This window comes from Paramisgurnus dabryanus, chromosome 16 (assembly GCF_030506205.2).
Source record: "Paramisgurnus dabryanus chromosome 16, PD_genome_1.1, whole genome shotgun sequence".
NCBI classification, from domain to species: domain Eukaryota; kingdom Metazoa; phylum Chordata; class Actinopteri; order Cypriniformes; family Cobitidae; genus Paramisgurnus; species Paramisgurnus dabryanus.
In genome coordinates, this window is record NC_133352.1 from 2,580,393 (window position 1) to 2,594,700 (window position 14,308).

At 41.2% G+C, this 14,308-nt stretch overlaps 1 protein-coding gene across 5 annotated transcripts in view; it reads left to right on the plus strand.

Annotated features, from left to right (window-relative positions):
• LOC135757468 (mitogen-activated protein kinase kinase kinase kinase 4) overlaps window positions 1-14,308 on the plus strand; it is a 78,636-nt gene that overhangs the window by 60,638 nt on the left and 3,690 nt on the right. For all 5 annotated transcript variants that reach the window (XM_065272008.2, XM_065272011.2, XM_065272009.2 and 2 more), the window contains 4 exons: window positions 925-1,068; window positions 3,023-3,157; window positions 3,404-3,504; window positions 4,101-4,250. In XM_065272008.2, the coding sequence (XP_065128080.1) occupies window positions 925-1,068; window positions 3,023-3,157; window positions 3,404-3,504; window positions 4,101-4,250 (530 nt within the window). The remainder of the gene's footprint in view (window positions 1-924; window positions 1,069-3,022; window positions 3,158-3,403; window positions 3,505-4,100; window positions 4,251-14,308) is intronic.

The window sequence follows — 14,308 nt, forward strand, 5'->3', positions numbered from 1 at the left end:
TAGGATGACCAATAGTCTTGATGATCCACCCGGAAAAAGAAAATTTTCCGCTACACCTTTAATATAATTGAGTTTGTTACTGGATTATTTTTTGGTTCTAGAAAGTTTTTTACCCACTGTCCTAGCTACATAAAACAAGAATTGCGTCGTCTTTGTTTGTTTGGCTCTCTTCCGGCTAACATAGGAGTGACGTGCTCACATTTGGGAGAACTAAAGTATGGCTTCATCAACCGGATATATTTACATATGTCCAGTTTCGTTCGAATGCGTCCCAGACCACCTCCTGAAGATTGAAATCCGTCTCAAAAACGTTTCGGGGACTTTTGACAATCAGATAGCTATCCGATCAGAGAAAATGCATGAAGTGACCAGTTGAAAAAGGCTCAAAAGGTTGACTATTATGACTGGTTTTGTAGTCCAGGTCACATGTAAGATGATTTATGCTCTCCTCATAATACTTCTACTTTATAACATACCTTTATAGGGTAATAGTTAAATAAAAATGTTTTGCTCTGTCTTGTACAAGTCTGTTACAAACCTCTAGTGCAGGTGTGGGAAAACTTTATTACTCGAGGGCCATATCAGGTGCTGACATTATGTGGCTGCACTGACCTGCTAATTTTTTACTTTTTCATGACAGTGCAACATCAATCCTGGCAACATATTGTTTGTTTTGCATCAAATGAGTCAATCTGGACCAAAATCCTAACTCAAAGCAATATTTAATATAAACTGCTTTGCCGTAAAAGTGCCCGGCAGGATGAATAATGTGGATATGGATCATGGGTCGTTGTTTGCCCACCCATGCTCTAGAGTCACACTAGTTTGTGTGTGTGTGTGTGTGTGTGTGTGTGTGTGTGTGTGTGTGTGTGTGTGTGTGTGTGTGTGTGTGTGTGTGTGTGTGTGTGTGTGTGTGTACTGTAGGTGTAAATCTGTTGGTGGGCACAGAGAATGGTCTGTGGCTGCTGGACCGCAGTGGTCAGGGGAAAGTTTACTCTCTCATCAACCGCAGACGCTTCCAGCAAATGGATGTACTGGAAGGACTTAATGTTCTCATCACCATCTCAGGTACATGCAACACTTTCATGAACAAAAGAAAAAAATATATAAAAAATTGCTTTTCAAGTCTGATATTCTGATTGGATGTATCTTAAACTTTAATGTTAACTATAACGATAACTACATTAGTGTCCTTACTATCGGACAATAACGAAAATGTTATATTAACTCACTTGTGCGCCACAGTATTCATGCAAATCATTTACCTTTAATGGCATTAATACATTTTTTGCATTTTATGTGTCATTGGGCATGTAAATACAATATGCTGTTCTTGTTGCATTTACAGTGGCTATAACCAGCAGATGTCCTCAGCACGCTGCGTTTCATGTATTCAATAGTGAATCTAGTCTGTGTAATCTATCATCTTATCTATTGCTATAGTCAATGTAGTAGAATAAAAAACATTACGTAGTCAAGTTCACTGCAGCAGGGCTAGATACCTGAGGTAATTTAAATGTTACACGTTTAGCAGCCTGATATAGCTTAAACCAGGGATTCCCAAAGTGTGGTACGCGCACCCCCAGGGGTACGCGAGCTGCCACCAGGGGGTGCGCGAGAGGAAAAATGTAATGGCGGTCTGTTTCTTTAAGTGGGATTTTTCCATACAATAAATAAATAAAAAAATGAACAGTAAACATTTCCTTTGTAATCGCTTTTTTTTAAATAAAAAACTATAATTTATTAGTTTTTGATAGAAACGTAGAAGACAGCTGCTGTCTTTTTCTACGCACTGCTCTTCTGTTATGCACTGCAGCCGCTATATGCGTGCCAACTCGTTTCATTCATTCCATATATATTATAAATATGCTTAACTGACTGAAATCAGGGAAACTGTCATGTGGGACGTCTTATGATAAAGTTGTTAGTCACGAAGGAGGAGAGGGACCAAGAGAGAGAGACTTTTTTATGGCAAAAATAGAAATAATGAAATGTGACGAGACATGGGCACAGGATACGCGAGCAATGTGTTTTCATGCATGGTAAAGAGACCGCCAATGAATTATATAATAAAATACATAAATACTTACTGTAGAGAACTTATTAAAAGCTTTCATTTAATTTTGTCTGAAACTTGAGCTGTTATAATGAATCTGCAATCTATTATATACCTTTTGTGCGAACAGTAAAGGCTTTCGTTAATGTATTTGATGGGTCTGCACATGACGCACTGGTAAACATGAGGAAACCTCTCATATGTCATCTATTAGCTGACGGCAGTAAGTGCACGTTTTTTACCATAGTATACTTGAATGGCATCTAAATATCACAGTGGTTAAACGCATACACGGGGGCGCGCATCATCTACGCTGAACGTAGTTTCAGATGGTGCAATAGGCGTAAATATTTTTCACAATGTCACTATTACACCCAACTTTTTAACGTCCGGCTAGTGCAACCGGCCCTTGGTTATTTGCGCATGATTAAACATGAGTATTTATGGTGAGAAAATAAAGCTTTTTTGGATTTTTTTTTAAATGGGGATTGGGGGTGCGCCAACCCGGTTGGGACATAGAAGGGGGTGCGCAGGAAAAAAAGTTTGGGAACCCCTGGCTTAAACACTCCCCAGACATGCCAAGTGTAAAACCAGTTGTTTTACAGATATCCATTTTTTCTAAACCATTTTTGAAAGATGGATTCATTTTATCATACAGGGTTTCCTCTCCACAGTGTCGTCTGTCATTTTAAATGTGCAAGCAGTTTAAATTTACATAAATCTGATCACTCCGAAAGTGATCCCAGCGATAGTGTTCATTGTATCTTTATTGTTATAGTTGTGTTGTTGGAAAACTAATTGCTTGGTGGAAAAGTTGCTTATTTTGTATTATTAAATCAGTTTCTGTGTTGTTTTACCGAGGGAAGCCTTGGTTAAACTACCTTAACAAATGTCAGTTTGCTTTGTCATTTTGTTAAAGTATGTAACTGATATGAAACTCATATATTTATAATTTCCTATGGAAAGGTAAGAAAAACAAGCTGAGGCTTTACTACCTGTCCTGGTTAAGAAACAAGATCTTGCACAATGATCCAGAAGTAGAGAAGAAGCAGGGCTGGACCTCAGTGGGAGAATTAGAGGCCTGTGTCAGCTATAAAGTAGGTGAGTGAATGACAATATTTTAAATATATGACTTTATTTTAGTGGACTTCTCCAAAAATCCCAGAAAATCACAATAACAGCCTTACACAAAGCCCATGTATAAATGTTCCCATGGCACAATTAGAAGAGCATGACAGTAGCAACACCAAGGTCATGGGTTCAATCTTAGGGAACACACAAAATGATAAACATTGTGTTTTTATCTGGTGATCGACATTTCATTCAAATGTTTTTGCATGATTTCAGTTCGCTATGAAAAGATTAAGTTCCTTGTAATTGCCCTGAGGAATGCTGTGGAGATCTACGCATGGGCTCCCAAGCCATATCACAAGTTTATGGCTTTTAAGGTACAGTAAGTCTCATATATTAGAAAAGATGTCAAATAATTATTCAATACAGGCAATAAAGTTACTAATAATTTGTCAGTGTCCCATTTAACCTGTATTTACTCTATATCTCATTAAACATTTTCGGATTATATTTCAATCTGAAATAAAATAATAAAACCTTGATTACAAAGACAATTTTTTAATGATTTTTATTTTAAGTTGAATGGTTAACCATTTGATATAATAAATGATATTTAAAAAGTTATCCAGTCAGACATTTCTAATTCCCCCCTGTCTTTTTGATTTACATTTAGACATTTTCCTTTAAACTGAAATAGCGTAATGATAGTAATTGGGTTTGTTCCCATAAATGGGTCACTTCAAAATATGTGTCCTACTTCACTGTTGTCCTGAGAGACTTACTCCATTTCTGAAATGAACTTCTGCCATCTAAATTTAAAATGCTTTATTCATGTTGTCTACTCCGTGTTAAATCAATGTCTTAACTGCTTTCCCAGTTATGTTGTTGTATTTTTCAGACTCGCAAAAGGCTATCATATTTATGCTGTTTATATTTTATGAATAATAATAATAATTTCTTCTGTACTGGGCAGTCGTTTACGTCCCTGCCTCAGAAGCCTCTCTCGGTTGACCTGACAGTGGAGAATGGACAGAGGTTAAAGGTCATCTACGGATCTCACTCTGGTTTTCATGCCATTGATGTGGATTCAGGCACACCGTTCGATCTGTACCTGCCTAGTCATGTGAGTGTACCAACAAGCACACATTATAAGGAGTAAGGTTAAAGTCATTATGAAAACAGTGGTTCTGCATGGCTATTGACTCAAGCATCTAAAGACCGCTAAAGGAATTTGGAAGTGAAACTTTCTTACTGCAGTTTAGTAAGGGGCTTTTGTATTGCTTACCTAAACAAGGTAAAATGGGTAATAATTATTGCAAAGGCATCAAAACTAATTATGTTGTAATGAAAAATGTTTAAAACATTGATCTCTATAAAGTGAAGCTTCAGATTTTACTCAGTGCTGCTTGTTCAGTGAGCATCGTAAGATGATTTAGAGTTCGAGAAATTTTAAACCCATTTAATTATTTTCCACTGGTTATTTTCCGATTATTTTCTATTGAGACATTTGAGTTGTATTTTAAAGTCAGATGTATTAATTTGGGTGTTTTTTGCAGAGTCACCGGCTTCTTTTACAATATTTGCCCTTTTAGGTGCTTTGTTGCCATTTGAATCCAGTTTTACTTGGGGTCACCCATTTAATAGAAGAATATTCTCTTTCTTATATAACATTGGCTTTGTGCTTTGCAATTTTGCAAAGTGTTTACCTTTTCTTTCGTTTGCAATATATGTGAAGTGGAGGAAAGCACAATAAGTGTTTTTTCACTAAGCATTATGGATAGATGCATTTTATTTTTGCATTAAGCATTGTGTTGCATTGTTAAGGGATTGCAAAGTATTTTATCGGATTAATACATAAGAATGTGTAGATGCAGCAGGTCACCTAGGTAATTTTTGCGTATTATTTTATAATTAATTAATTATTTATGGCAGTTGGCCATACTACTGATTGCCGTACTGTTTTTCCCATGTTATTGAGCAGGTAGGTGGGCATGTATTTAGTTTCAAATTTAATCTGTCATCTAATTACACAGGATTCTGATATACTAGTTCTTAATGGTCAATTACTATATTTTAACAATTCAGTAGTTTACTTAATCACCACTAAACTGTTTAATTAGTAGATAGTGAAACTATCTTCTGGAATCTATGAGCATGTTGGAATTTTGAGTATACATGAATACCAGTGAATGGACGCTCCAGTGAGGAGTCTGAATGAATGAGGAGAATGAGAAGAGGAGAATGAATGAAGGAGCTCCAGTGAGGAGTTTGAACAGTTCTTTTCGATTATCAATTTTTTTTTTTAAGGAACAGGTTGCTAAGCCATTTTTAGACTAGACTTTTATGAAATATAATATTTGACCTTGAACCCGGAGATGCCCTGCCATGTTAGTCGTTCTGCCAGTGGAAAAATATGGTAAACGCACATACCTGATAAAACCAAACTTCCTGTCAGATGAACATTACTGTCAGTACTTTGCACCTTAAAAACACGCTTTTATTACCGTCAGATGAGATTTTGAAACTATACCCCAATAAGTCATGTTTAAATGCTGTTCCCTTTCAATACGGTTCACTTCGCATTGCGTCAGTTAGCTGACGCTATGGGGGAAACTCCTGTTTACTCTGCGATTGAAGCCTATTGGTTAACGTCTGTACAAAGTACAGACCAATGACGCTTGAACCCGCGCGCGGGATGCACACGTCCTTATATAAGCGTGGGTCAAGCGTCAAGTGCTCATTAATTTTCTCCTTCAGCACAAACCTCTCGCTGCTCCGAAGAAGACGAAGCCTTACCTCGCCGTCGATACAAGCCCTGCAGCGGAGTCCAGGCCTAGCGTCTTCCCCTGCCGTTTTCCGGCTGAGAACCGAAGATAGCCTCGGTGAGCCTCTCTGCTATGAATTCCCGACCGCGTCACCGATCTGGCACCTCCCACGCCGGGACCGCGCTTATATGCATCGGTTGTCCTATCCATGTTTCGTGCTCCCCTGCTATTCCTCTCTCGCTGGGATGAACACGTGTCGAGCCATGAGACTAGATGGATGCATAGACAAGCACACACGGGCTAACCCCCCTGTGTTCTGTCACAACGCAACCGTTCACGCTTTACATTCACAGAGTCCCTCGCTCCTCTCACATTCAGTGGCGAGATCTCTGGCACATTCATCTGGTGATACCGTTCATACGACCCATGGCTGTTCTATCTGTGTTGCTGCTGCCCTCCGCCGTTCCTCTCTTGTTGAGATGAACAAGCGGGGGAACCGTAGAACTAAAATAGATGCATACGTGCATTCGTGCTCTACGCTCGCGGAGTCCATCGCTCCTTTCTCCGCAGTGGTGAGGTCTCTTAACGGCTTCTAAGAGTTAGCTTGCGGTCTTACGGCTCGCTGCCTCTAAATGCAGCTGTCTAGTGTTCAATGATTACAGAGCTTCATGCCCCTCCCCTCCTGGAGCGGTGTGATCTCATTTGTCAGCTCGATAAGGCGGACACGCCTCTATTGGATCGCTCAAAACACTTATTATAAGAGCTTAAATGGCCTGAGTCTGTCTCAATTCTGGAGATCTCACTATTCGTCTGCCCGGTCATTTTCTCTCTGGTTCAGACGGAATCAGAGGCAGAACGAATTTGTTTATAATATACTGAGGCCCGAATACCTCCCTTTATTCAGTCCCGTCCTATATCAGTGTGCTGAATATTGGTACATTCTTATATATATACCCGGTTTTTCTGCCCTTTTAATAAACGGCACAACCGCAGGCCTCATGGCAGACTTCCTCTCTGTGATGGGTCCAGTCTGACATTAAACCACCTAGACATACTGCTCTGCTCCGTGAGCCGTTCTGGTCACCGTCACTACTGAGGCTCGTGCACCTGAACGGCCGAGCTCTGGTCTTCACAGCACAGCTGCGTCGACAGAGAACGAACTGTCTGGGAGAGGAGGGGTTAAGTCGCGCCTCGGCTGGACTGCCCTGAAATGTTTTCTGTGTGCTGTTTATCCAAAAAATACTGTGTAATACTGTCGGCTATGCGACCTCACTATAGTGGCGAACGGTATTGAATTCCTCTAAGAGCAATTTCCGTGCTTACTATCCTGTGTATTGATACCCCACGGCTGTACGGTGTCTCTAAACACTTTTCGTCTTACCGACACACCGCACACACGGCCCGCCGTCCATAATTGTATCGACGCTTGCCAAAAAAAAAAAACGGTTTGGCCATATACTGTGTATTGACACCCCACGGTTGTACGGTGTCTCTAACACCTTTCTGCCAAATTCGCTCGCAGCCCACCTCAGTTTCTCCGCTACGATACTGACGGCTCAAATGAGCATGGTCTTACGGCTGTTATTTTCTCTTCCTAGAGAGACGGCAGCCTCAGACTTTTTAATGACTCCAAGCGTTTGAATTGCGCCCTCTCCGGACGGCCACTCAAAGGCTGACAGCCAAGCGGTTTATGACGTTTTCCGGCCATATAGCTGATTTATATCAGCGGATCCGAAGACGCTCACACCTCCGCTCCAATACTCTGAGATATTAAGGGTAATATCAACCTCAAGTGAGCTTGCTACCCACCACAATAACTTTCGTTTATGACGCTCGGAAAGCGAGCGCAACGCGCGCCCACTGTCAGAAGCGCGGCATCTCGTTTAAGACGGGCTCACGTACCCCTCTAACGAGCCCCAGAAAGCTGAATATCGTGGCATTCTGTTCATAAGTCCACTTCAGTTTGACTAAGCAAAGGTCCCGCCCCGAGCTAACGGCCGGGAAGCTTATGCTTTAAGTTACACACGGCTGCATGAAGTGCCATCATTACGAGCTCGCCCAGCATCTGCTGTGGGTTGAACACGCTTTACGACGGCAATCAGCCTTCGGCGCGTGGGACGCCCGTTTGTCTCATATCAATCACCTTGGTCTATTAAGGGGATGATTTTAGCACTGCAGCACTCTCGACCGTGTTATTGTGATAATGCGGTCGGGCAAACTACGGTGGTGTCATTATTCACCGAACCAGACTGAGATCTTGCCCCTGTACAAGCTGACGAGTCATCTCCTTTATAAACTCATTGCATCGCTTTATAAGCTATGTTCAATCAGAGTGATACGCATCTCATGCTTAAACTACCAAGATGCAGACATATTAACCCGTTACGATGGGCGTGCAGAGATTGCATCGGTGGGACACGACCTACATTACGTGCCTTATGACACGTTGACACGAGCTGCTAGGACCCCTTTGCGAGGCGTCCTTATGCAAAGTCTGATCTATTCTGTCTAGTGACAGCTAAAAGTCTAAACCCCCCTGGAATCATGGGTGGAACACTTTTCTCCTCACTACAGAGGCTCGTGCACGACGGCTCTCTCCCCTAACTATATCTATGTGGCGGTGATAACAGCGAACCACGCTTTTACGACCGACCATTCATTTAATTCACAAGCATCTCTCAGATGCGGACGGCGGCGGTAACAGCGAACCATGCTTTTACGGCTGGCCATTCACTTTATTCATAAGCCTGTCATTTCTTAAGATGCGGACGGTGCCCAAGGCACATCGCTCTGGAACTGTCCAAGGTCCTGTATGACAGATACGTCTAACGTACATCAGACGATCAGCTGTTCATCTGCGTCACAGATCACTCACTAGAGCACCTGTCAATACAGGTTATTTATGGAACGTTGACGTTATCACCTCCCGTGACAATGATGCTCACTCGTGGTTAGTCTATTCCATGTATGGATTAGCTCCTCGGGCATGGTCTTAGAGGTTTCTCATTTGACATTTGTGACACGGCCGGCTGGTCCCCGCCGTCCACGTTGTCAGTTTACAGCTTCGACATCCCTGCTTCGCGCACTACTGAGGTTTTTTGCATTTAAGGTGCGCCTGTTAGCTCACCTGTATGCACGATATGGTTTTAATTATATGCATCCACCGTGCGCTTAGAGAAGCTCACATATGCACGCTATAACATTTCGGTATACACTAAGATGCGCTTGGAAAAGCTCACCTGTATGCTGTGTTATGCTCTGTGACACATACATTGTTGTTAATCTGTGTAAGTTCACGGTGCATTGGGTGCACTGATTTATCTATACGTTTCACGGTGCACTGAAGGGTTCACCCGTGTGCGCACAATTTATTATCAGAACACATGACGGCGCGCTCGAGAATCTTGCCGGCCTGTGCATTATAACACTCTGATTCATCTATATGCATTCATGATGTACTCAAGTGTTCACCTGTGCCCGTGCAATTTATAGTCAATACACATTTACGGCGCGCTTGGAAAGCCCACCGATCTGTGCACTATAATACTACCTATATGCATCCCGATGCGCTCGAGGGTGCACCTGGGTTCACACTATTGTGGTATCTGTATAATCCCATGCTACGAACCGTTCTGCCGCATATTATAGTCAGATCGGCCGTTCGTGAGCTTCGCAGATCACTCACTACGTATGCCTGTTGCTAACAGTGGTTATTTAGATGGATCGTTGAAGCCATCGCACTGGCTAACGCCCCTCTATGAGCTATGTCCTATATGTTAGAGCCCACTCTGTGCGAGTTTGGCTTCATCATGGACTTGGTCTACAGGGGTATCAATATTTGATATCTGCTACGCGGCCGGCTGGTCTTCGCCGTCTACGTTTGTAAGATTGTACAGCTTAGACGTCCCTGCCCTACGAGCGCAGGTTCTCTCGGCTCAATTATGCACGCTCATGCGTTTTATGTGTACACCACGGTGCGCTCAGCGAGCTCACCAACGTGACTCTTAATTTACTTATCTCGCACACCCGCGGCGCGCTCGGTATCTCGCCGTCTTGTGCTGTGTTATGTGCTCCCGGTGCGTTTAAAACCCCACCGTATGCGCGTCTACATTTTATATGGTGCTTACACTTTTGCTTTAAAGCTGTGAATATGCTGGATATAGGGCCACATACAGTGTCTCTCCGGTAAGGCACTTCAGTACGTTGTGTATGCACGGCGTGATGGGATTACGTTCCCCCATAGCGTCAGCTAACTGACGCAATGCGAAGTGAACCGTATTGAAAGGGATAACGGGAACGAAGCATTGCGTCTCTTGCCGTGCTACAAACGTCTACGCAGCGAGTGTTATTCGGCTGCGCGCTTCAGTCGAATAATAATGAGCTCTTGACGCTTGACTGTACTTTGTACAGACGTTAACCAATAGGCTTCAATCGCGGAGTAAACAGGAGTTTCCCCCATAGCGTCAGCTAACTGACGCAATGCTTCGTTCTCGTTATTTCAGGGAACCGGGGTTACGTGAGTAACCTAAGCGTTTTCATAACTCTTAAAGGGATAGTTCACTTTAAATTAAAAATTCTTTCATCATTTACTCATCCTCATGTTGTTCTAAATCTGTATGAATTTCTTTTTTCTGATGAACACAAAAGAAGATATTTTGAGAAATGATGGTAAACACACAGCAGATAGTGACCATTGACTTCCATAGTAGGAAAAAATATTTTGGAAGTATTGTGATAAATGACTAAGAAAATATTTTGATAAACGATGGTAAGCACAAAGTTGACGGTACCCATTAAATTCCATCATTTTTTTTATTCCTACTATGGAAGTCTATGGTCACTTACTGCTGTGTGTTTACCATCATTTCGCAAAATATCTTCTTTTGTGTTCATCAGAAAAAAGAAATTTGTACAGGCTAAGAACAACATGAGGATGAGTAAATGATGACAGAATTTTCATTTTAAAGTGAACTATCCCTTTAAGCAACTGCAGGGCTCAACATAAAGGACTGCCCGGTGGCCCGGGGCAAGCGTGAGAGACGTTCGGGCCAGTAAAAAGTAGTGTCACTTGCCCGTCTGTTGTACATGTATACAATTATATTTGACTTTTGAATTATTATTTTTAAATCTGTGTCATTTTTTTATTGGGGCCAGTGAAAATTTTGGCAGGGCAAGTGAAAACCTGAACCCCTGGCCTGACGGGGCCAGTATAAAAAATTATTTGTGTTGACCCCTGAACTGAAATAAGTTGTTGTGAAATGGATCTCAGTTCAGAGAAATGACCGGTCCTGGCACAGACACCGCAAGAGTTGCAACTACGGTAGCTGAGAGGCCATTCTTTGTGTTCTTTTTTAAATGTTTCCGGAGCCTGATGAAATCGTTATAAATGTGTCTTTAATACTGTATGTGTGTTTAATACTGTTTAATACTCGATGTTACAGTCACTGCCCTTGCCATCCAGAATGAAAGATAACATTCCAACTTGAACCCATTGTGCAAGCTGTCTCTTTAGTACCACACGGTTTATTTACATGTTATGCTGCACCGTTTTGAACTTGAACGTGCCCCAGCTCGTGTGGTGTTTCCTGCATCTGCCATGCTATCTTTTAACTGGCTGTAGCTTGCTAAGTTAGAGGAGGTTGACTCGCAGCACTCAGCGTGTGTTTTTTCTGCATGGCAAGGCGACCGGACGTGACATGGTGGCGTGGCAGCATTGACGATTACATTTTTTAATTCGAAGTTCAAGGTTGTTCCTTAATTTGGATCAATTTAAAATCAAAATCGTGACACCCTTAATCTCCACTGTTTATTGTTTGTTATGAAAGTTTGCCTAATTCTTGAAAGTGCGTACCCATAGTTTCAAGTGTATATTTGCTTCATCAACAACAGCTACACAGAATGATCTGGTTCTGAAATGGGTTTAACCCTACAGAACTCACTCGTCAAATTTGGCCAATGTTAATTGATGCTAAGAGAAGGGTTCTTGGGTTCTCCAGGGTTAAGATTATGTCTTTTTGTCATTTTGGTAATTTTCCACGTATTTTCCTTAAAGTACAGAAAATGAGGCAAAAACAAGACATCAACTATTTTTAAATACGATCAAAGCATTATGAAGTGAGTTACATTCTTCAGTTAAACAGCTTTTATAATATGCACATAATAAAGAAGATCATATAATGTGTGAGCCATGTTGTGATGAGGTCTGTAATGAGAGCTGTATCTCACAACGCTACTGGCAGCTCCACACACCCACACAGCATCTTCTCAGGAGATCCATCACAGAGGGGAAGAGCAATGACTGTAGTGTTCACCCACGGTAGTGCCATCTCCTTATACCACCGGCCCACACTCCACTGAGCTGTCCCACATAGTTTCAGGCTAGTTCAGTGTGTGCTAGTTTCCCATACTGATCTCGAGTCCAAAAATAACTCTTCCACTATGCTCCAAAGCATACGCCCATTGAAATGACCTGTTATTTGACAGTTTTTTTTTTATATTGCTGGCAATAGATAAATGTGGTGTGAAACAGCGATGTGAAGCAGAACTGGTGACTGTGCGGCACTTGATCATGTAGCTTTACTCGTGTGTTTATCTTCCAACTCGTTCCATCATATTCTCTCACTCACTCTTTCTGTCATTTTTTTGCTCATTCACTTACACACATGCACAGATTACATCTAATGCACCTGCGTTTGATTTTTGTCATCTGTCATGCACACTTATCAGTGAAGTGTTTCCCACACACTTCTCGGGGTGTTCATCTGTCTCACTCACTGTTGGCGTGGTGTTTGCACGGTTGGTGCTGATGAGAATCCCGCGGCAGAGGATAAAGATCGCTCTGCGACTCTGGATGCCTGTGTTAATGCTCAGAATTGTGGTGGCTCTACAGAGGGATAACAGCAAAGTGTGTGTGAATTTTTCTCTAAGTCAGGCAAGTACAGCTGTGTGTGTGTGTGTCTGTGTGTATTAATAACATAGACCGTAATACAAACAGTTGTATTCAGAATTTCCATTACAATGCTTTGTTGGTATGATCCTAGTAGGTAAGCAAACTATTGAACTTTCTGTATTAATTATATGTGACCCCGCCTGTGAACTCGGCTAAAATCGCATAATCAAATTATGAGATTTAGAGCGTCAAAGTAGTCATGACCATTAAATGACAATTGTGTAATTAGTGTTGATTACTGTAAATGATAAGCCTTCAAGATACAATGTCTGATACGACGTCTGTGTATTCAGTTTAGACACAAACAGCTAATGATTCATGTATTGAATCTCTTTTTGTCATTAGAAAGTGAAAACAGAACATAATATCAAATCGCACAACGACAGTCAGATCAGTGCCAGACACGGCATGAACATTGTGATTTTAGTGGCATCCACACAATTTAAGGAACACAGCTTATCTGTTTTATAGCTCAACTTCTGGAAAGATAGCCATCCTTGCTTGCTCTGTGCTCATGCAGAGGTCTCTTGAAGCCTGCGCATAAAGCAGTGCCACCAAGTAAAGCAAGCACTTCTCACACATAATGCTGTTAATTTTAAAGTTTTCTAAACATTGATACAAAAGCGAGTTTTGTCTCAGCCTGTTTAGTGACGCATGTAGAGCTGGAGCGATGTAGCTTGACTCGTTGTTTGCTCAGAGTACACACATCACTGATCAGAAAGATGAGAAAGAGACTCACCATTAAAGGTGCAAAGAAAGTAAAGAGAGACAAGACCTCCTCAAACAGACTCTATGATCATCAACTCATTGCACTTGTCATATTTATAATCTCCATATCTATTGACATCATACACAGGTATTTTCCCTGTCTGATTTGTGCAAAAATTTCTATTTATTGTAAGAAATTAAAGCCCTACATTTTTATGCAAAACTGGGCTTTGCTTATGAATGGTGCCTCAATTTGTGCTACTACAGAAAATTATTTGATGGTGTATAGTTTACTTCCATGTTGAAATAAACAATAGAAGCCATAACAGAAATTTGATTAAAATACCTATAGGAACCATTAGCTTTCACCATTTAAAGCAATACAAAATTATTTTTTGTATTGTTTTTGTACATATTCCAGTAAAATGTTATGTTCCCACCAGTAGAACCTAAATATACCCATAGAGACCCTTATAGTTCCCATTACACCCAGTAAAATTCCCATTGAAACCATTAAAGCTAATAGAATTTCTTTGAGGATTTCTATAGACTTTTCACCAAGTGGATAATTAAAACAGGTGAAAATCTATTAAAAAAAGGAATCTGATCCATATCAACAGAGAGTTGTTTTAACAAATCTTAGCCACCTCATGACATACACTAAATATCACACAGCACCACAAAACTGTAATCTAATAGCAATGAACTAAAATCTTTATAACCTCGTAGCAAAAAACCCAACCACAGCATTCCAGCTTG